The sequence below is a fragment of the Chanodichthys erythropterus genome, chromosome 12 (assembly GCF_024489055.1).
Source record: "Chanodichthys erythropterus isolate Z2021 chromosome 12, ASM2448905v1, whole genome shotgun sequence".
NCBI lineage: Eukaryota > Metazoa > Chordata > Actinopteri > Cypriniformes > Xenocyprididae > Chanodichthys > Chanodichthys erythropterus.
In genome coordinates, this window is record NC_090232.1 from 22,264,828 (window position 1) to 22,289,487 (window position 24,660).

Here is a 24,660-nt window from a genome sequence, read left to right on the forward strand (position 1 = left end):
AATATGTCACAATTTACTTTATTTTGCTATCCTCACTTACATAAATGAACTATAGTGTCCTGCACCCACTAGTAAAAATATATCAAAAATGTCTGAATCATTTTTGGTTTGACTGTACATACTCTTTGAGATCAGGTGAAATCTTTTGCGATTACAATTTTTATGATTACAGCCTTTTGCGATTTGATAAGTACACTGTCAATTTTAGTTCACTTGACAGATGCTTTGCCAAAGCAATGGTGCAAAACTCAACATCCAGATAAGTATAAAGATATTGGCAACACTTCACAATGGATCCATTTGTTAACATTATTTAACTGCATAAGTTAACATGAACTAACAATGAAAAATACTTTCATTAAACTTAATTTCATCATTTATTTGAATACATTAATAAAAACAAAAGTTGTATCTGTTAATATATTTAATGGACCTGAGCTAACATGATCTAACATTGAATTGTAGTATTTTTTAACTAACATTAAAAATGATTAATCAATATTGTAAAAAAATACATAATGTTAACTAATGGGATCTTATTGTAAAGTGTTACTTAAATATTTTTGGTTCATTATGAAACTGTGGTGTAAAAAGTCTTAACTACTGAAAAGCACTGATTCATACTAACATGGATTTCTTATAACTTAATGTGTATGATATATTGTATACAGGAATATAGATATACATGGTATATTTATGTATTTAGAATTCATTAGTTAAACATTAGTTAATGTATAACTAACATTAACAAACCATGAGCAATACATTTGTTACTGTATTTACTATCTTCATTAACGTTAGTTAATGAAAAATACAGTTGTTCATGTTAGTTCACAGTGCATTAACTAATGTTAACAAGACTTTAATAATGTATTAGTAAATGCTGAAATGAATATTAACAAAGATTAATAAATGCTGTAGAAGTGCAGTTCATTATTACTTGTTAACTAATGTCGTTAACTAATAAACCTTAGTGTAAAGTGTTACCGAAAATCTGTCTTTCCTTTTCAGGGTGATCCAAGATCATCCTAATAGGGTTTATTTCATTAAAATGACTGATTGTACATTATACATTCGCTTATAAACAATTTCAGACATGAAATACAAGTAAATTTATAAATATGTACTTTGTCACAGTATGTGCAACAAACACTGTTAGTCTTTGGTGTGTTTGCCGACACGCAGTGAGTCTGGGAACAGGATAAATGTTTACACTGTGTCCGTGCAAGTGTGAAGCTTGCTGGTTGGTTTGTGTTCATGGAGGGGTGGGGTGGAGCATATTGGGTGGATGTGATATGCCTCACTGACTGTAAGTACAGTTGTAAGATGAAGTGACACATCTCTGGCGTGCCAGTGTCTGGGTGGGACACATGGAGGTGGAGAGTATCGGCAGGAGAAAAGCCGTTGAAAGCTTTTGGTCAGTGCTATTAATATCTTAAGGTCCCAGGGAATTGGTGCCAAAAATGGAAACATTATTCCAATTTTTCAGAAAAAAATGCTAAAATGTTATCAGTTAGTACAGATGGACAAAGTATTACTTTTGTAAATAGCTCTCAGTAAGAAATTCCTAGTTTATTTTGTTTACACAGACTGTTCCAGCATACGTTCCAATTTCTACATGGTACATTTTACCAAAAAGATACAGATCTGATGTAGATGGTGTCAAATAATAAACTGAAATATGTAATTTTGACCTCAGAGCTCCAGCTAACACAGAAAGAAAAGCATATAGGGAAAAAATTGTAAATCTCACAAAATATAAAGGAAAGTACAGTTCACTTCAATTAATTCATTCAAAAATTAAAATATATGTATACATACAGGTGCATCTCAATAAATTAGAATGTCGTGGAAAAGTTCATTTATTTCAGTAATTCAACTCAAATTGTGGAACTCGTGTGTTAAACAAATTCAATGCACACAGACTGAAGTACTTTAAGTCTTTGGTTCTTTTAATTGTAATGATTTTGGCTCAATTCCAATTCACTATCTCAATCAATTAGAATACTTCATAAGATCAATAAAAAAGGATATTTTAAACAGAAATGCTAGGCTTCTGAAAAGTATGTTCATTTCTATGCACTCAATACTTGGTTGGGCCTCCGTTTGCATGAATTACTGCATCATTGCGGCTTGGCATGGAGGCAATCAGCATGTGGCACTGCTCAGGTGTAATGGAAGCCCAGGTTGCTTTAATAGCGGCCTTCAGGTCATCTGCATTGCTGGCTCTGGTGTCTCTCATCTTCCTCTTGACAATACATTGAGGTCTGGAGAGTTCTCTGGCCAATCAAGCACAGTAACACCATGGTCACTGAACTAGCTTTTGGTACCTTTGGCAGTGTGGGCAGGTGCCAAATCCTGCTGGAAAATGAAATCATTATCTCCATAAAGCTTCTCAGCAAAAGGAAGCTGCTCTAAACTTTCCTGGTAGATGGCTGCGTTGACTGTGGACTTCAGAAAACACAGTGAACCAACACCAGCAGATGACACGGCAGCCCAAATCATCACTGACTGTGGAAACTTCACACTGGACTTCAAGCAACATGGTTTCTGTGCCTCTCCACTCTTCCTCCAGACTTTGGGACCTTGATTTTCAAATGAAATGCAAAATTTACTTTTATCTGAAAAGAGGACTTTGGACCAATGAGCAACAGTCCAGTTCTTCTTCTCCTTATCCCAGGTAAGACGCTTCTGACGTTGTGGCTTGGTATGTGGAATGTGACAGTTGTAGCCCATCTCCTGAAGACATCTGTGTGCGGTGGCTCTTGATGCACTGACTCCAGCTTCAGTCCACTCCTTTTAAAGCTCTCCTAAGTTCTTAAACCGGCTTCGCCTGACAATCTTCTCAAGCCTGCGGTCATTCCTTTCACTTGTACACCTTTTCCTACCACACTTTTTCCTTCCCTTGCCTTCCTTCCCTTCCATGAATATGCTTTGGAACTCTGCAAACAGCCAGCTCTTTCAGCAATAACCTTCAGCAAAAAAGCTTACACATTGTAGACAGACTTCCCCATGACTGCTGTTGGGATTACTAACCTAAACCCAGTATTTATACCCTGAGAATGGTAATTTAATATAACTTGAAATTAAATATTCTAATAATTTGAGATACTGATTTTTTTTATTTTGATGAGCAGCAAGCTGTAATCATCAAAATGAAAACAAAAATGTCAGGAAATATTTTACTTTATGTCTAATAAATTTAGAATATATTTAAGTTTTACTTTTTGAATTAAATTACAGAAAAACTTTTTTTATGATATTCTAATTTATTGAGATGCACCTGTGTGTAATATATAATATATATACACATACATACACACACACACACACACACACACATTAGTGAAACTAGCAGAATATGGTGTTGTTAAAGAGTTATTTTACCCAAAAATGAAAATTCTGTATTAATTTATTACTCAACCTCACGTCATTCCACACCCGTATGACCTTCGTTCATCTTCAGAACACAAATGAAGATATTTTTGATGAAATCCGATGGTTCAGTGAGGCCTCTAATGCCAGCAAGATAATTAACACTTTCAGATGTTCAAAAAGGTACTAAAAACATATTTAAAACAGTTCATGTGACTACAGTGGTTCCACCTTAATATTATAAAGTAACGAGAATACTTTTTGTGCACCAAAAAAAACAAAACAAAATAAGGACTTTTCAACAATATCTAGTAATGGCAATTTCAAAACACTGCTTCATGAAGCTTCGAAGCTTTACGAATCTTTTGTTTCGAATCAGTGGTTCCGATCGCGTATCAAACTGCCAGTCACGTGAACTATTGAAATTGCCAAACACTTGTGATGTAACGAAGCCTCGTTTACTGAAATCATGTGACTTTGACAAAAGACTCGTAAAGCTTCATGAAGCAGTGTTTTGAAATCGGCCATTACTAAATATTGTTGAAATGTTATTTTGTGTTTTTTTGGTGCACAAAAAGTATTCTCGTCGCTTTATAATTTAAGGTTGAACCACTGTAGTCACATGAACTGTTTTAAATATGTTTTTAGTACCTTTTTTGACATCTGAAAGTGTTAATTTTCTTGCTGGCAATGGAGGCATCACGGAGTCATCCGATTTCATAAAAAATATCTTAATTTGTGTTCCAAAGATGAACGAAGGTCTTACAGGTGTGGAACAACATGAGGGTGAGTAATAAATGACAGAATTTTCCTTTTTGGGTGAATTAACCCTTTAATTTAGACAGATGTTTGACAGATGTTGAGGGGTAAAGGAGGGAAAATACTTTCCTGTAAAAGTGTTGTGGCAGCATCACCTACTGGTTATCAAACAAAATACACACTCCACATGCACCCTTAAACTGTTGTATTTATTGTAGTTGCACTGTTTTTTTTTTCGTGCTCAGTACAAGCCTATTCATTCAGATGAGTCACTGAAAATTCATGCTAAAGAGGAGTTGATATGTAGTGCTTTACGCCTAAACACTCCCCTAGCACTTTAATAAATATCCAGTGTCTATTTCATTTCTAATGGAAAATGCTTCAACACTGATCCAAAAGTAACACATGGTACTATAGATACATGACTATACACAAATAGGAAATAACACAAAAATGACTGTACATACCTCATTGAGGATAACAACACAATTGAAAAAAATATATTGGAAACTCCTGACAATGCAAACTACGCCTGTTTTTTGTTTTGTTTTGTTTTTTTAAATATAAAGGGGATCTTAGATTTAATAATAATAATAAATAATACATTAACTAAACACTTAAATATTTTAAGAACATACATATTTCTTCAGTGTTTGGAAACTTTAGGCCAAATTATACATCATTTACAATCAGACATTGCTTTAAATCATGCATGTCATTTTTGCAATGTTAAAATAATTTATCTTATTCCAGTTTAATATGACGAGGTGCAACAACCATCTATTGATCTATTCCCCCAAAGAGTGCAAACACTATTGCTCTGTGGTACTTTTAAATTCAGACTGGGACTGTGTGTTTTTCTGATCAATGGCATATGGGAGAGTACCTGTCATTTCTTTACAATTCATTGCCATTACAAGCGCAGAAATAACACACTTCATCATTAAAAACATTAAAAGAAAAATATATGAAACAAATGTTGATATGCACAGTTTCATGGGTTCTGAAAACATAACACACTCAGGCATATTTATAGTCATATATATATGTACACACGCACACATACACACACACACACACACACACACACACACACACACACACACACATTACTTCATAAAACAATTTTTGGGTTGCCTTTTAGTGACCAGTTTAACATCTATGGAATGTGTTATGGAAAGCTTGAAAAGGTCCACAGGATTCATGGACCATACAGCTTGTTACAAGACAAATGAAGGACACACTGTAACACAACAAATAAAGTATTCTCGAAATGATCTTTGTCTCTTGTGTTTTTTTGTTGTTGTTGTTTTTTGTTAAATATGAATCTATTTAAATAGTCAAATCTACCACCACTTAAAGGCTAAAACTTGTTTTAGGACATTAAACAAACAGTGGAACATTTCACACTATGAATAGGAAAGATGTTAAAGTATATTTGTGTTACAGTTATTGCAATTTCAAAGAAATGAAATGACTTAAATGTTTAATACTTTCAACCACTATCCTTCAAATAATGTTTCATTAATACTTTATGCTACCAAAATAATTTGTGTTATCTTATTTTATTGCAAATTTTTTTTTTTAAAAGGGTGTGGATAAATGTCTTGTTGCAAAAAAAAAAAAAAAAACATAACATCTGAACATACAGGAGGCATAGCAGCAGGCAATGCAGAGGTCTTAAGAAAGATAAAATATAATATAAGTAATACAACAAAGTGGTGGCATTCCAAGTAACGAATAATATTTATGAAAGGGCACTCGAAATGTTTTCATTGCTTATTTCTTATGCGTAAATACCACAACAGAGCTGTTTGTGCTGTTTGTTTTGGTTATTATCTCCTCTTGCAGAAGAAGTGGTTTGATTGGTCGGGTCATGATTAGGGTACATGCATAAGACTTAGTGGGGCAAAGCTACCAGGATATCTACATAGTTGACAGGGAAGAAACCAGATTGCCCATTGACCGTTCCTTCATACCAGTTGTCATCAACCTTGCTGGTTAAGGTGATGATGTCACCTTCCTTGAAGCCTATCTCACCCTCATTTTCAGGGTCAAAATCATAAAGTGCCCGACAGCAAGGCTGGTCCATTGGAGCTGAAACAGGTAAAAAAAAAAAAAAAAATTCTTTACAGCACAGAAAATGAAACTCTTCATTTCATAGATTAAATTATTTATTGTTTTACCTGGTGATCTAGAAGGGCCACTGTGACCAATATTCCCATTGTGGTTCTCGCTCAAATCCAAGGAGTTGCGAGGTTTGGGGACATACTCTCTTCTTGGTTTACAAGAAGCCTCTCTTATTCTGCCAAAGTAAATGAATAATAATAATAAAAAATAGGCCTTATAATTTAGTAAAATTTTATATAAAAGATAATGTGATAAAATAAAAAATAAATGAATTACAACAAAATTAAAGGGTAAGTTCACCCAAACATGAAAAATTATGTCATTAATTACTCACATGTCGTTCCACACCGTAGGACCTTTGTTCATCTTCAGAACACAGATTTAGATATTTCTGACAAAATCTGATGGCTCAGTGAAGCCTCCATTGACGCAAGTTAATTTACACTTTCAAACACCCAGAAAGCTACTAAGGTTATATTTAAAACAGTTCATGTGACTACAGTGGTTCAAATGATGAGACGAGAATACTTTTTGTGCGCCAAAAAAACAAAATAACGACTTTATTCAACAATATCTAGTGATGGGCGATTTCAAAACACTGCGTAATGAAGCTTCAAAGCTTTACGAATCTTTACGAATTTGCAGTTTGATACACGCTCCGAACCACTGATTCGAAACAAAAGATTCGTAAAGCTTCGAAGCTTCATGAAGCAGTGTTTTGAAATCGTCCATCATTAGATATTGTTGAATAAAGTCTTTTTTTTTTTTTTTGGTGCACAAAAAGTATTCTCGTCGCTTCATAACATTAAGGTTGAACCACTGTAGTAAAATGAACCGTTTTAAATATATCTTTAGAAATATGACACTATTAATTATCTTGCTGTCAATGCAGGCCTCACTGAGCCATCAGATTTGATCAAAAATATCTTAAATTGTCTTACGGGTGTGGAACAACATGAGGGTGAGTAATCAATGACAGAATTTTAATTTTTAAGTGAACTAACCCTTGAACAGGTCACCAAAACACATGTAAAATTAATTTTTACACAATAAATTTTCCCTCTGAGCAAGCTTAAACGCAAAACATGTTTTTGCGTATTTTGCAAACTAACCATCCCCAGTTGTTACTACAGGCATCTTAACGTGCTTTACCAAACCACACTTATCGTGAACAGGTGGAGATACTCACACAGGATGTTTTGTGTTCAAATACAGATGGAGTGCAACAGAAAGGAACTGAATGGCGTCTCTAAACGTGTCAAACTACTTTTAACTTCAAACAGCATCTTAAAAATGTGACATTCTTGATGTGATGCAACACAGCGAGATGCACCGCAACAGCCAAGTGCAGGCGGGATACAAAAACGCATCCCTCGGCTACCTCGGATAGAACTCAAAAACGGATTGTTATGGAATGTAGGCTTATGAATAAAATGATATTGAAACAAACAATACATACGTTTTTTTTTAAAACAAATAGCTTGCACACTAAAAGTGGTTCTTGAGTTAATTGTTTCACTGAGTGTGCCTCAAGTACCTAAACCTTCAGTCATCAGTTTGAGAGAAGTATGCTTGCTTTAAAGTGTTTGTTTTTGCAAATAACACACGTTGTGTGTTTATATGTTGAGTTTACAGGAAAGGAGCCATAAGGTGCGTCCCAAATTGCATACTTAGAAACATCATAGAATAGTGCATAAGTATAAATAGTAAGAGTAGTGCGTTCACACTGAAAATTAAATACCCGGATGATGGACTAAATTAACGGAAAAAACAAAGTGTGGAATGTTGGACACTTCATGCACTTAACTGTTTTAATTACGTAGCTGAGGGGAAGGGGCTGTCAGACTCTGATGTTAAATGACAAAATTACCATATTCAATTCACACACTACATGGATAGTCCATAGTGCATAAGTTCATAGTGTATAAGTGCATAGTGTATAGTGTGTCATTTGGGACACACTATACAGTTTTTGAAATTATGTGTATGCAATTGTCACAGTCTATAATACAATTAATAAAAATACAGAGCTTTAATACCAATTTCCAACTCATTATCGGTTTTCTGAGAAGTAATGATACATGAATAGAGAAATTAATTTTCATTAACATACTTTTAACTTTAAAGGGTTAATTAACCCCCCCCCCCAAAAAAAAAAAAAAAAAAAAAAATCACTTCGAAACAAGTGAAGATATTTTAAATTAAATCAGAGACATTTCTGTCCTTCCATTGACAGTCCACACAACTACCAATTTGTCGCTTCAAAAAGTTCATAAAGAAATCGTAAAACTAATCTATATGAATAGAGTGGTTTAGTACAAATTTTCTGAGGAGACTCGATCGCTTAATATGATGAACAGACTGAATTTAAGCTTTTATTCACATATAAACATTGATCAACAAACATAAACAAATGGTTTTGGACTAAACCATTCGATTCATATGGATTAGTTTTATGATCTCTTTATGAACTTTTTGAAGCATCAAAGTGGTAGCTGCTTGGACTGTCAATGGAGGGACCGAAACCGGTCAGATTTCATTAAAATCTCTTCTTTTGTGTTTTGAAGATGAACAAAAGTCTTACGGGTTTGGAATGACATGAGGGTGAGTAAATGGTGACAATTTTCATTTTTGGGTGAACTAACCCTTTAAGAATAGATGCCTGTAATTGCATAGGTTTTTTTTTTTTTGTGTGTGTGTGGGAAGAGAGGTTCCATTTAAATGCTTAGACTATATTTACAAACTTTATGGTTTGTTCTACAACACAAACCTGTCCTCTATCTTGCTGGAGAGCTGCTGAAGGATCTCTGCTGCCTGTCTGTGGTAGTTCACCTGAGCTTGGACCAAAGCAGAAAGCTGACTCACTTGTTCAATCTGTTGAAACAAAGTTAGATCATCAACAACTATTACACATGAAATGCTTCAAAGATTGTAGACGGAATGTCAAGACTAGCAAACAATGGCTATATTTACATGCACCCTTATAATGCAGTAATGTGAAGTACTGCGAGCTCATGTAAACAATACTGTGATTATGATTACGTTCACATTTAGAGTAATCATAAATCATAGTACAATATGTGGAGTCCTGCGGGTTTAATCTGACTATACGCTCATGCATGGGTTCGAAAACATGCTGGAACAGAAGAAGCCACACTTCTTAGCATCATGCACATCGATGCTCAGAAATGTGCCTGAAGTGTGTCCATTCTGAACATCAATAAAACACAATGTCCACTTTGTGTAAAGCTATAAGCATAAAGTCCCCAGAAGTGTGGCTTCTACAAAATGAGGGAGACCGTGTACCCTAGAACTGGTGAACAGGTCCGTGTACGCTGGGAGGGCTTGAAGGCTGCCTATTTTAAAGCAAAAACATCACAACTCTTAGCAAATAATCTAAATATGACAAGTATCATGTAAACGGGATTGAAAAGGTTTGCCCATGTCATGTTAACATCTAAATTCTTACTTTAATTATTGGTAATAATCAGACTATTAACCATGTAAACATAGCCATTGTATAAGATGCAGTGATAAATGAAAACAAGTGAATCCTGTGACTTATTGCTTCAAAATAAAAGGAAAGATGAAGTGGAAAAGACCGGATATATTACATGGCACAATAGGGACAGATAAAGTAAAATCAAAGTCTACAGAGGCAAGCACAGGGCAGGCCACAGATCTTACATCACTCTCCAGAAGGTTAAACATGCTTTGTTCTGCAATCTCCTTTGAGTCATCAAACTTCTCCAGGGCTTGTTTGATCTCATCTTCTGTGACTTTTCCTTGCCTTTTCTTCTTATAGTCAAAGTCCAACCGTCGCCCTTCCAGCTTCTTCAGGTGATGCTGTCATAACACAGAAAAAGATAGCTGAAATTTTCACTGTTCAGTTACTGACCCCTAGAGGGATTCCAAAGCATTGCCTCCATCAATAGTTGGGACTTTAAAGCTATTTCAAATTACAAAATATTCTCACTGTAATGTATTATTCACAAGTACATTTAAATCACACAGGCTGTATCTGAAACTTGTATTCTCAACAGAAGCCTATCCAAAATCATTAAATATCAGTGACTGATGATAAGAGATGTCGTACTTACAATTTTATTGTTACTATTCCCCCCTCAGTTCCACTTAAGACATTGTTGTTCACTAAACTGCCACAATTAACATAATGCTATGACCAAGATTTGATTTAAATACAGTTCAGCATTATTTCAAAGAATTTAAAGGATTAGTTCACTTTCAAATGAAAATCACCCCAAGCTTTACTTACCCTCAAGCCATCCTTGGGGTATATGACTTTCTTCTTTCTGATAAACACAGTCGGAGAAATATTAATAAATATCCTGACGCATCCGAGCTTTATAATGGCAGTGAGCGGGTCATATACACCTAAGATGGCTTGAGAGTGAGTAAATTAATTTTCATTTGAAAGTGAACTAATCCTTTAAGTGTTGGGTTACACTGGATTGTAGGAGGTTAGTGAATAAGATGCAGGTTTTTACACTGAAATATTACATAAAGAACACAACTGTAAATTTGCCCCTAAGAGGTCATAAGACAAAAAAAGTGAGAAAATTCGAGGGGTAAATGTTGTGTCTTACAGGATGACTGCATGACTTCCTGTAATCTCAAAGGTACTGGTTTTGGAAGGTTTCAATGCAATAATTGATATATCTCACCTGGATTTCTTTTAAGTCTTTATCATACATATTCTGCAAGGGATCAATAAAGTTTTGCTTGACTTCCATGTCTAGAGCATCTTTAACTTCACCCAGCTCTCGCATGGCTTCTCCAACGTCGATCAGGGCCACACCTGTAAAACACAAGAATACAATACATGCTATATGTACATTTTAAGGGGAAAAATGTTAAGGACTTAATATAGACATCAATGTACTGAATTATGTAGTTTTTTGTCCTTACACTAATACAAACCCTGCTACTCTATTCAGCTTGGATACTCAAATTATGTAGCCCAGGGGCCACTTGACTGCAAAATATATCATCTGGTTATAGTAATGACAGAATTAAAAACAATAAAATTTGCATTAACAAATAATTATGACTATTTCTTAATCTAGACTCGTATTTTTCGCTTTTATCAAAACACACAGTTTTTAAAAACTCTTTTCATTTTCCAGAGCATATAGTCAAACGCTATTTAAACACCTGCACTTATAATTGATATATTATAATTTGATTGCTATTATCACAAATCTTTCCTGGAACACAATTTTACATTTGAATATGTCGCAAACAGTCTGTCACTATGCGCCAATCGGTGATTACAGTATTTGCATATCCTGAAGCTTTGCATCATGATTAATAAAAACAAGATATGAATTGCAAAACATTTTGTGATTTAATCTGATTACCAATTAAATGTAATTTAACTGTATGCAAGCAAGCAGTATGCACAAGAAACTACATCGATCTCATTATACGTGCTTGGAATGCAGGCAGATTACTTTATTATAATGGAAGCACACATCTAGTTCTGTTGCTTTGCTTCAAGCTACTCTTTCTCCATGCATGCTATAGATGCTGTCTCTTTTATTATAGACAGCTTCATATTAATATAATTGCAGTGTTCTGATTTATCATGCTGCATTGTCCAGTTGCAGTGCAGCCACAAAAGCAGAACTACATTGTCAAAACATTTTGGATTGTGGTAGCGGGTCATTGATAATATTTTCATGGGCTAGATTTTGCTTGCTGGCAGGATGTCAAGTATCCCTGCTATACAGTTATTTCAGACAACCATATTAAATGGCCTAAAGGTTTCACTCACAAAGACATTTGAAAACTTGATAGCATGAACAATAAATTGTTTGTGCTGATGCTAGTGAGTCTCGTCTGTTTTTGTGGGTTGCATTTAAACTATATAAATTCAGAATAGCATACTAGTCACTACTACTTCTGCCATGTGATTTGGGGCATATTTTTAGGGTGTTTTCACACCTGGATTGTTTGGAGCGTTTGTTTCGGAGCATAGTGGGCTTTCTCCCTTCTTTTGGATCGTTTAGGCATATATGAACAAAGCAATCACACTTGAATCTGCACCAAATTAATTGTCCCGAGATCGTATATATCAGGGATGGGGAACATTGATCCTGGAGGGCCACTGTCCTGCAGATTTAAGCTCCAACCCTGAAAAAAAAACATTCACCTGCCTGTAACTTTAGTAATCCTGAAGACCTTGATTAGCTTCAGGTGAGTTTAATTAGGGTTTGAGCTAAACTCTGCAGGACAATGGCCCTCCAGGATCAATGTTCCCCACCCCTGGTCTAAATTAAGAGGTCTTGGCCCTATTGAAAAACTCTGGAGCGGCTCAGTTGTGATGAGAAAGCAATCCGACCCAACCGACAAACAATCCAAACTCTAGCATCTATTGTATATCTATGATGGGAAATGTGTTACATAAAAAGCAGCAGTGCAGTAACCATTGTCACAGCCCATAAGCGTCTCTTAATTTTAAAATGTTGTCTAATTGCACTTCTTCCCTTGATTTCTGCTGTAAATTATAAATTATATCGGTAATGATGACTGCTTTTGTAAAAGTGTGTGTGTGTGTGTGTGTGTGTGTGTAACAACAGCTACAGATAAAGCCACAATAAGCCTGCGGAGCTAACTTGTCAATCCATCTTGATGGATGATGCTATGAGCATCAAACAGATGTACTCTGACCAATGAGAGGAAAGTTTTACTCACATGTGTCTTGCATAAACACAGTATGATATAGTTTGAAATGTTGCCGTGTGAAAGTGAACTGAAGTAAGAATAAAATGCAACATTGTAACAATTTAAGGCCCTGTTTTGGAACAAAGCAAACCTGTCTGAAAATGCCCTTACTGACCGACCTCATTGCATGAAGTTGATCTGTGGTGCAATGGATTAAACATCTAAATACTACCATGCGTTTTTTTCTTTATGATCGATGAATCCAGGCAGTCATGGATTTTGCTTCTTCTTTTTTTTTTTTTTTTACACGCCAACAGAAGAATGACGCATATTTTATAGTTTAATCTAAAACTAAGTAACCATTTAGTCAAAAGAGCTTGTTGATAAATGCAAATAGAATTCATTATTTTGGAATAATGCAGTTTACACAGTGTGTGTTTATAACACGCTATGTGCTGGATAGCTGCCCACAAAGCTAATGGCTCCAACAATTGTGTAGGTTTATAACAAAGCAAGCATTACCAAAGCAGGATTCCTCCCCGAGTTCCCTGCCAAACTTTTGCATGGACTCTCCCAGGATGACTTCAGTCTGTGTGTAGCCAGGACCTTTATCTCCTCCACGGATTTTAGACATGGAGCTCATCATACTCATCTTTGCACGAGTCGCTACATAAACAAGCATAAAACAGACGTATATTAATGACATTTTTATTTTCTAAACTACGGATATACAATTAAAAACAACATTATCATCAACATTTACCTGGATTGGGTTGCAGGTACTCCGTTGTCTTGGTCATAATGTCCATCACTGCCCTTGTGGTGGTGTCAACTTTCTATAGTACAGTAAAGATGAGAATATACAAGAACAGAACAGAAAGAAACTTACATTCCACATATTTCAAAAGGAGTGTTTGACATTACACATCATCTAGACTGCTTAAACAAAATTCTACCAACTCTATGACAATCTTAAGCGGTCTATGTCAAGTTATTCTTTCATCCACTCTGCACACCTTCCAAATGGTAATTAAGTGCTCTAGCAAGGAAAATACATCACTGCACTACCACTGTTGCCTACAGACAGCCCCCAGTAGCTGCCCATCCATCCATCCATCCATCCATCCATCCATCCATCCATCCATCCATCCATCCATCCATCCATCCATCCATCCATCCATCCATCCATCCATCCATCCATCCATCTCTTTAAAAGAGATACTTCAAAATACACATTTATAAACACACTCAAAATACTCCCACTTAAATAGAGGGTACTAATTTATAATTTCAAGATGACCTAGTTAAGCCTTCCAAAATTAGAAATGTCTCATAAACAACCAAATGCTCACTGCTATGCGTCTTGAAAGAGAATAACTCTTGATGAAGGAAACTTACCTTTTCCATTTCCATAAAGTCTTCATCTAATTTAGTCCCTTCTGCACCTCCGACCTTCTCACTAACTCTCTGCAAAATAAAACAAGACAGTTTTTTTTTTTTTATTATTAATTCTGAATTCTGTCCTAAAATTTACATTTCATAATTACTTGTTCCTTTTCCTTCAAATTTTTCATAGACCTAGCTTGAAAACCCCAATGACATATACTGTACTTATAACGCTGTTTGGACCACAGCCTTAGCATATTTGACTTGTACAGTGATGTAACATGATGCATTTTTAAATAGAAATTAGAAAGAAATCAGAAACTTTCATTCATAAAGGTAAGTGTAGCATATCCAGTAGAATTTATTTATTCATAAGACACCAGACTCCAGTAATGAAAGTTGTTTCTTGCGTCAGTTGTTCCCAACCCTACCTCTGGACTCTGGAGAATCATTAACAACACATATTTTGGATATGTCCCTTATTTCCAAAATGCATAAAATGTAAACATGCTGTTCAGGAGTAGTGAAATGGCCATAATGCAAATTATGCACATTAGCGCGTAGAGCCCATGATAGGTAGCCCAAAATTATGCTTTGTAACATGCAGCACTTAGCCTAATAGTTAATTGAATAGTATTTGAATTTGAACATTTCAAAATACAGACATGTTCAAGTCAAGTCTTCTGTCAAGTGTCCAAGTCCAAGTCAATCAAAGGAAAAAGGACAATTAATTTTATGTATACATACATAAAATAATTTCATTTATAGCAAATTATCCTTTTCATATTTAATACCATATTTTCTGACTTTTTTAAATGTTAAGCTACATTATGAAAAATAGCTTGATTATTACATATACCATATAACATTTCAGTCGTTATAACTAAATTATGCTCAGTACCTGTCTAGCAATGTATGTTTATTCTGAAATATAATTAAATAACAGTTTGTTTTTTTCAAAAAAAACAAAACAAACAAACTATTGCTTGTTATTATGTTCGGTGAGTTGGCTCACATGATTTATGTTTTGTGCTTCAGAACTTCTGTTAAGGGAACATAGTGAGCACTGATGCTCCCTTGTTTTCACGGTGCATTGTGGGACTTCTTAGGGAGCAAACATTTTAGTGCACTAGAAGGATTTTTGTGATTAAGACAGCCCTTAAAATGACCGACTGCCATATCAGTGCCCTGATTGAGACACACCCCAAGTCTCAGACTCAAGTCTCCATCTTTGCAATAAGACATTATATTTAAAGAGTTCTAACCGCACGATAGACTACCAAGGTGTTGGTTCCAACCAAAATGACTTTTGGTACCTACCATAAATATGGTGTGAAACATTATTATGTGTGTGGCGTATTAAATGTGATTAATGCAGTAATAAACTAACAATAGCTCCTCAGCAAATTATCCTAATCATTCAATTCAATACTAAAAATAAACAATATTTAATTATAATATATTTATATCTCAATCATTTAATTATATCAATTATTTAAGTTCTGCTGTACCTTGTCATGTGGAAATGAAACCATTACCAATGCAGCACTTCAATTCAGAGCATTATGCATTCAAGCATTTTCTTTCTGATGCCTTCTACAAATACACCAAGTCAAATTAAAGACTTGGTAGTGCCACCGGCTTTACTCACAGCTACATACTTAATTCAGAACACTTTCTCTCTCAAGATTGAGCTGTCAAAGTGTTAAGAAGATTTGAGGGCAAAGATACCAAATAAATCCATGGGACTGGAACAAAATGGCCGCCAAGGATCATGGTGATTGAACATGTTTTAGAATAACAAAGTCAATTTAGTACAAAGGCTCCAATAAGGAATATCTCCAATGAAATATTACACAAATTATAGCAATAAAAGTACTTAAGAAATAGTACATTATCAGAGTCCCTTCATTCTCTAAAGCAGGTGTGTCCAATCCTGCTCCTGGAGGTGTTGCAGAGTTCAGCTAAAACCCCAAATAAACACACCTAAACCTAATCAAGGTCTTACTAGGCATACTACAAACTTCCAGGCAGGTGTGTTGAGGCAAGTTGGAGCTAAACTCTGCAGGAAAGTGACTCTCCAGGACCGAGTTTGCACACCCCTGCTCTAAAGTAAACTTTACTGAATGAGAGAAATGAGAGTGAGCATCTAAAGTCAAAGTGCAGAGCTAAATTGTAGAGCAACTTGGAATATGTGTTATATTATTACCAGTATATGGCAAGTAGTCAGAGGAAAGATGAATGTGAAGGCCAGTGGAAACCATGGAACAAATTCAGCAAAAGGAAGTAACATAAATATGGAACATAAATTATGGGACTTGAGTCAAGTTTTGAGGTGCTTTTATTGACAGGGAACTACTTTTAACTTGACATGGTATAATAAAAATGCTCATAATGTAAGGTGCTAAAAAAAAAAAAAAAAGGAGAAATGCAGACATCAATGAACAATTACAGGCCTATAGCTGTGCATATAGCTCACATAGATATTACATGAATAAAAGTAAAACAAAATTAATAAGTAAAATATATTGAATATTATACAACTATGGTGCTATCAAAACGCCTTAAAAGCAATTTTCTACAATTCAGTAGAATGCTTCACTTTAACTACAGCCAATTAACACATCACAAATTACAAATAAAATAAAAGAGATTGATTTAGCAGTTCTTTAAAATAAAAAGATCTTTCAATTGGGTGAAATTGTTAATAGCTTTCACATTAAGATCTGGCAATTGACTGATGGGTGGACGGATGGATGGATTCAATTGAAAGCATAGCGAGTGTGTTTAATCTCTGATGACCCATGGCATTTCATTAAAAAGGAATTAAATCAAGATACAACTAGATGACAGCACCATATCATTCTTATATTTAAAGTGATTACTAGCCTAAAATTCCTAATTCACCATTAATCTTAGTCTGGTCTTTTCAATGGCATGCCATTCAACATATCACATTTGTTATAACTGGCAACACTCAATGTTCACCTAGGAACATTAAGTGTTGCCAGTTATAACAAATGTGATATGTCTGGTTTTTGGACATGTACTTGAACATATCCAGTCTCTATTAGCTTAGCTTTGTACAAGGCTACGAGAACAATTTTACTCTCCTTAAAATACAGAAAGTGAGGTTATAAGACACTTTGAGATCTTGAAATGAACATAAACCTGGATTATTAAAGAAGTCAGAGCGAATATTTACACTCTGATCTAGATCTGAAGATAATTTTACAATACTACTGAATTTTATTCAGACTTTCTTTGAAATAGATATGACAAATACTGTAAGCTATGTAGAAGCACAATAATGGCTTCCATTTTTAACTCAGAGTCAACATCCAACCATAAACATTATGAATGCAACTGAAGTGCCCAAAAATTCAGCACAAAACTTCTACCAGCCTACCTTTGTTAATTAGTCTTTGTAAAGTTCTAAGCCTAACACATTTCTTATTCCAATAAAGTAGCATATACTTTACTGCTTCTTGGAGTGAGGGAAACTTGAGTTCTTAGATATGTATTATATATTACACTGTGCAAACATGAAACATGGTGTTTAGACCTGTAAAAAAGATAATAGGGAAATTATTGAATCAGAGGCTCTAGGGAAAGAGCAAAACAACAGCGATAACAGGCACTCGACCTACAACAACTGTAACAAGTTGACATATGAGTAACAACAAATCCCTGCTGTCACAGAAGTAGTAGAGCTCGTAAAGCCTAATTTTTCTTCAGTCTCAGAGCTAGCAGTTTTGTGGACATTTCCCATTAAAATAACACTTTTATTGAGTATGAGCTAATGTTTAAGATTCAGGGCCATTCTTATTATCTGGATTTATTCATATAAAATGTAAGAGCGATACATCTTATGGAAAATAACCAAGTGTCTTTTAAGACCTGTGCAGTGGCATTTCATGTTCATGATCACCCTGGTGTGCTAAAAAAAAAACAACGTAAAAAAACGTAAATATGAATTGGAATATACTTCAAAGATATTTTACTCATAAAAAAATTCTAGGGGTGCCAATAATTGTGGCCAACGTGTTTTCAAGAAAAACTTTTATTTCATAATGTGATTTTCCCACCACTTTCAATTCTTTTCCTTCAATGAAAGGTTAGATTTTTGCTAATTTTATGAATTAAAGATCAAAAGGGTAAACAATGCAGATTTATTTTTACAGTCATCTTTGATCATATTTACCAAGGGTGCCAATACTTCTGAACACAACTGTATTGCTTGAAATGTTATGAACCACAGCTACGCTAATTATTATCCATTTTCTTTTCTGTTTCTACCTCGAGATGCCCATCCCAAGGTAACTAGATTGAATCCAGCCTTTACGAATACATCTGTGAAGAGATGACGCCAACCCCTGCCAGGACTTCAGATGACACCAACTCTTGAATCAACACAACTGCAAATTTTCTATGTATTATCATTATGATCACAACTTAATTACTGCTTTAATGAGCTCATTGATTTGTATTATCTTACAACTGTACATTTCAGACATGGGCATGACACATCTGATAACTGATTACTCTAAATTGTAATGTATATGTATTGTGTAAATAATATGTATTGTGAAAAGTGATATACAAAAATGGGAATTTAATTTAAGCCATATTTTTATATATATATATATATATATATATATAATATTATATTATATTATATTATATTATATTATATTATATTATATTATATTATATTATATTATATATATATATATATATATATATATATATATATTTTCCCCTCTATTTTGTTAAACTGCTGGGCATTATTTTTATCAAGCTAAAAAATATATTATTTATAGACATAATATTATATTATATATAATATATATATGGCTATAAATAATATATATTATGGCTTAAATTCCATATATATATTATTTATAGCCATATATTATTTATAGCCATAATATTATATTTTTTTTTAGCTTGATAAAAATAATGCCCAGCAGTTTAACAAAATATATATGCTTTATTGTTTGTTAGGAAAATTATTAGTTCCTTATTTAAATTAGGCCATATTTCAAAATTATCAAGTTTGTAATTATTCTCAGTGGTACACTTCCTATAACCATATATGACGTCAGTTTCTGTATATATAAGAAATAGTCAAATGTACTACATTTCAAAAAAAATATTTTGTTAATCTCATACCTCACCGATTGGTCGATTCTTTTTTTCCCCCTCTTTTTGTGACAGACATTGATGTAATTTACAAATTAGGGTAAATTATTTCAAATTTTGGATAGAATTTCCTCCTAATTTTCTCATAGTAAGGGCAGTTGGTAAAGAAGTGATTTCATGCTCTCTACAGTTAATACAGTCTGGAAGAGAGTTACTCTGAGTGCAAGAGCGAGAATATATATATATACATACATACATACATACATACATACATACTGAAAAAAACTGCCAGCTGCCATTTGACCGTTTTTAACTTTTTTTTTTTTTTTTTTAAACAGTATAAAGCAGTGTTTCTCAAACCTGTCCTGGGGATCCCCAACCACTGCACATTTTGTCTCCCTGATTTAACACACCTGATTCAACTCATCAGCTCGATAGTATCTGATTAGGGAGTGTGCAATGGTGAGGGTTCCCCAGGACAGGTTTGAGAAGCACTGGTTTAAAACAGTTATTTTACGGATTTTAAAAACCTTCAATACAGTGTTAAAGAATGGTCAAGATTGTAAATGAACCGTTTTATTTTGGAAGACAAAATAAAAAGTCTGAACAAATACTGTATAAAACTGAAAATTTAATATATCAGTTTTTGAAGAGAAACAGTACACATTTTAAATGAAATACATTTAAAATACACTTTTCAAATGCTGTACTGATTAACAGTAATCAAATTTTAATAAAAAGTTAAATGAAATATTCTCATCTTAAATACAAAACTGATGCATCTACAAGATTTTCACTGTTTCCACTATTGATTTAAAAACAGCTTTATTATTCAGATGTAAATTTACATTATCGGTTATATTAACAATTTCTTGACAAAGTTCTTCAGAGCCCCCAGGAGGAACTGAACTAAACATGGCAGTAACACTTTATTTTAGGGTCTTTTAACTGCTTATTAGCATATTAATATAATATTGGCTATTTATTAATACTTATTAAGCACATATTAATGCCTTTTTCTGCATGACCTTATTCAACATTCTTGATCTTACTAACTATTAATAAGCAGTAAATTAGGAGTTTATTGAGGGAAAAGTTGTAGTTAATACTTTATATGTGTTCCCTATTCTAAAGTGTTACCAAAATGGCATTTCTCCATGTGCCCTTCTTATCAGTCAGGGTTATGATCATGACGAGGTCATGATTTCACCTTTGAAAGCGGTGGACAAAGGAACAAATTGTGCTGTTTGCTGTTAGCTTTGTATTTTATCTTGTATTCTCCAAAACAGTTTTATATTGTTCTCCCTGTGGGCTCCATAGAGCTCTGTTAAAATAAAATAAAAAAAAACGATTCTGCACCAGAAGTGACAGACACAGCAGATAAAGAGCAATCCTCTTCCAAATGGCCTGTAATCAGCCGGATCCTTGGTGCATCTGGGGGTAAAAAAAGAAAAAGACAAACTGTGAGTCACTGAAAAGTCCTTAAAAAGGAGATATCAAAAGGAGGATTTCAATTTTGTAAACACTTTTTACTAAAATTGTTTTCAACAACATGTGACATTATGAGACATTCTGGCTATACAAACACAATAGTACTGTTCCTTACTACATTCACTTAAAAGTTGTTATATTTTTCAAAGCCTATTAAATGGTAAAAAAAAAAAAAAAAAAAAATGTAAACCTTTAATTATAATGTAATGTTGAATGGCTTTAATTAATGGCTAAAATTGGGGGGGGGGGGGTCTATTTGTCTATTTAATACAGACAGTAGCAATATTAGTATCAGTGATAATGGCTTTCATTTATAGCATTTAGTTAAAAAATGCTGTTAAACGCATATTTAAAATGAACGGTCTTTATGATGTTTCTACATAAATTGGGATTCAACTGAAATTACAATATAAAAATGTTGTATTAATATGCGATTAATTAATTACAGAAAAATGTGCTATTAATTAATGGAGCTGTTTTCTATCACAAGTGGGTGAAATGTCTTTAGTTTTAGTTCATGACTTTCTCAGTTTGTGTAAATCCACTTGGGGTTTAGAGTATTTCTTTTTTCCACATTAATTTTACACGTCTAGTACAATTATGTGGCTTTGTTTCATTAATACAGTGTATATTTTTTTTCTTTATTTACCCCGAAAGAAGTGATAGGTGGGGCATGATTGTAACATGACCATATGACAGTTTAAAATGTTATTTGATCCATCAAATAAATAAATAAATAATAAATAAATAAAATGCGTGTCTCATTTTATATAAACACTAAAAATTGATAATTTAATTTCAGCAAGAAATTTACTTTTGCTATGGTTAAATAAATGTTCAGTGATATCTTACAAAGATTTCTGAATTTGTGCAAATCGTTCTTTATATAGTGTTGATATGGCAACTAGTATATTCATGACAAGTTTTCATGCTGGTATGTGTGGAAACTTTTAAAGCATGTGTAAAGCAACTAGCCCAGCGGTAGGTTGTGCCCCGCTCACCCCCTACTCAAGATATACTTAAAGGTTGAACATTCTGTCATCATTTACTCACCCTCATGTCTGTATAACTGACTTTCTTCTGTGGAACACAAAAAACTATTATATATACCACAAAAGATATTTTGAGAGATTTCTTAGTGTTTTTTGTCCATATACAGTATCTCACAGAAGTGAGTACACCCCTCACATTTTTGTAAATATTTTATTATATCTTTTCATGTGACAACACTGAAGAAATGACACTTTGCTACAATTTAAAATAGTGAGTGTACAGCTTGTATAATAGTAAATTTGCTGTCCCCTCAAAATAACTCAACACCCAGACATTAATGTCTAAACCGCTGGCCACAAAAGTGAGTACACCCCTAAGTGAAAATGTCCCAATTGGGCTCAATTAGCCATTGTTATCCCTGTGTCATGTGACTTGTTAGTGTTTCAAGGTCTCAGGTGTGAATAGGGAGCAGGTGTGTTCAATTTGGTGTTATCGCTCTCACTCTCTCATACTGGTCACTAGAAGTTCAACATGGCACCTAATGGCAAAGAACTCTCTGAAGATCTAAAAAAATAAATAAATATTGCTCTATATAAAGATGGTGTAGGCTATAAGAAGATTGCCATGACCCTGAAACGGAGCTGCAGCATGGTGGCCAAGACCATACAGCGGTTTAACAGGACAGATTCCACTCAGAACAGGCCTCGCCATGGTCGACCAAAGAAGTTGAGTGCACGTGCTCAGCGTCATATCCAGATGTTGTGTTTGGGAAATAGACGTATGAGTGCTGCCAGCATTGCTGCAGAGGTAATGGGGTGGAGGGTCAGTTGTCAGTTCTCAGACCATACGCCGCACACTGCATCAAATTGATCTGCATGGATGTTGTCCCAGAAGAAAACCTCTTCTAAAGATGATGCACAAGAAAGACCGCAAACAGTTCGCTGAAGACAAGCAGACTAAGGACATGGATTACTGGAACCATGTCCTGTGGTCTGATGAGACCAAGATAAACTTATTTGGTTCAGATGGTGTCAAGCGTGTGTGCCGGCAACCAGGTGAGGAGTACAAAGACAAGTGTGTCTTGCCTACAGTCAATCATGGTGGTGGGAGTGGCATGGTCTGGGGCTGCATGAGTGCTGCCGGCACTGTACTGTACATGCCAACATGTACTGTGAAGCAGAGCATGATCCCCTCCCTTTGGAGACTGGGCCGCAGGGCATAATTCCAACATGATAACGACCCCAAAGGTGATGGACTGGCCAAGCATGTCTCCAGACCTAAACCCTATTGAGCATCTGTGGGGCATCCTCAAACGGAAGGTGGAGGAGCGCAAGGTCTCTAACATCCACCAGCTCCGTGATGTAGTCATGGAGGAGTGGAAGAGGACTCCAGTGGCAACCTGTTAAGCTCTGGTGAACTCCATGCCCTCTTAAGGCAATGCTAGAAAATAAACTTTTGTGGCCAGCGGTTTAGACATTAATGGCTGTGTGTGGAGTTATTTTGAGGGGACAGCAAATTTACACTGTTATACAAGCTGTACACTCAGTACTTTACATTGCAGCAAAGTGTAATTTCTTCAATGAAAAGATATACTAAAATATTTACAAAAATGTGAAGGGTGTACTCACTTCTGTGAGACACTGTAATTTAGTCCAAAGTTGTTTGGCTACCAAGATTCTTTAAAATATTTTGTGTTTCACAGAAGAAAGTAAGCCATACATGTTTGAAAAGGCTTAAGGATCCGAAAATAATGAGAGTTTATTTTTGGGTGTACTATGCCCTTAAACTCAAGAAGATAAGTTTTGATAAGAGTCGTGCCTTTGTGCACATACAGGGCACAGTATCATTTACAGTCTTAATGTTATTATAACACGAATACTCACTTCCTCTGAAGATCATGTGGCAGAAGATTTATTCCCAAACCTTCTGGATCATGAGGGGGAAACACACACACACACACAAATTAATATAAATTTGTTTAATAAAACTAGGGAAACTCAGAATGATCAGCTGCAGATTGGTATTGGCCGATAATCACATTCAATGACTGAATCGGTAGTCACTAAATTTGGCCGATCTCACAAACCGATCGCAAGTTGTTGACATAAAACTGTAAAAAGTTACCACTGACGTAAACGGCATACAGAATACAGATGAGGCTTTTGTGCCATGTTCTGTGAAAAACTAATTTTGTGAAGAATTAGTAAACCATAAAAAAAAAACAAACAAAAAAAAACGCACATCTTTATTTAGAGCAAGTCGTCTTGATTCAAACAAGCCCACACACACACACACACACGTAGATCTTGAGAAAATCCTCACGGAGTGACATGACATGCTTGGCTAAAGCTACAGGACTTCTGGGATCCAATCGAGTCCCAATCGAGTCGCGATCATGTTTTCCAACATCATTCCAAAGTTCAACTAATGGAAACTGGATCTCGGGTATGGTGGATAGTAGGCAAATTGTCCTAAACACGAGACATGCTTTATATTAAAGGTGCTATAGAGGATGTTTTGTTATATACATTTTTGCAATATTACTTGAAACTGTCTTTACTAACTGATAAAAGACTATTTATTAGGTGCACTGAAAGGAATAATATTAATATACATCATCTGTGCACGAGGTAGGGCCTTAAAAACATCAGCCAATCGTTTGTGTGATCATCGCATAAACAATTGGCCCTCTGG

At 34.7% G+C, this 24,660-nt stretch overlaps 1 protein-coding gene across 1 annotated transcript; it reads right to left on the minus strand.

The window, feature by feature from the left end:
• Nucleotides 1-5,961: 5,961 nt before the first annotated feature.
• sh3gl2a (SH3 domain containing GRB2 like 2a, endophilin A1) lies at nt 5,962-14,373 on the minus strand. Its single transcript, XM_067403880.1, has 8 exons — nt 14,350-14,373; nt 13,715-13,787; nt 13,474-13,617; nt 10,950-11,083; nt 9,952-10,110; nt 9,035-9,138; nt 6,321-6,439; nt 5,962-6,231 (listed from the first exon to the last, which is right to left on the minus strand). The coding sequence occupies exons 1-8, from the start codon at nt 14,362-14,364 to the stop codon at nt 6,035-6,037; spliced, it is 945 nt and encodes a 314-aa protein (XP_067259981.1). The 5' UTR covers nt 14,365-14,373; the 3' UTR covers nt 5,962-6,034.
• Between the last annotated feature and the right edge of the window lie 10,287 nt (nt 14,374-24,660).

Excerpts from the sequence above, each read along its gene's own strand:
- sh3gl2a (XM_067403880.1), bottom strand. Across the intron at positions 13,618-13,714 it reads GTACCTGCAACCCAATCCAG|CGACTCGTGCAAAGATGAGT; the intron begins GTAAATGTTGAT and ends TTGTTTATGTAG. Across the intron at positions 11,084-13,473 it reads CGGGGAGGAATCCTGCTTTG|GTGTGGCCCTGATCGACGTT; the intron begins GTAATGCTTGCT and ends TGTGTTTTACAG.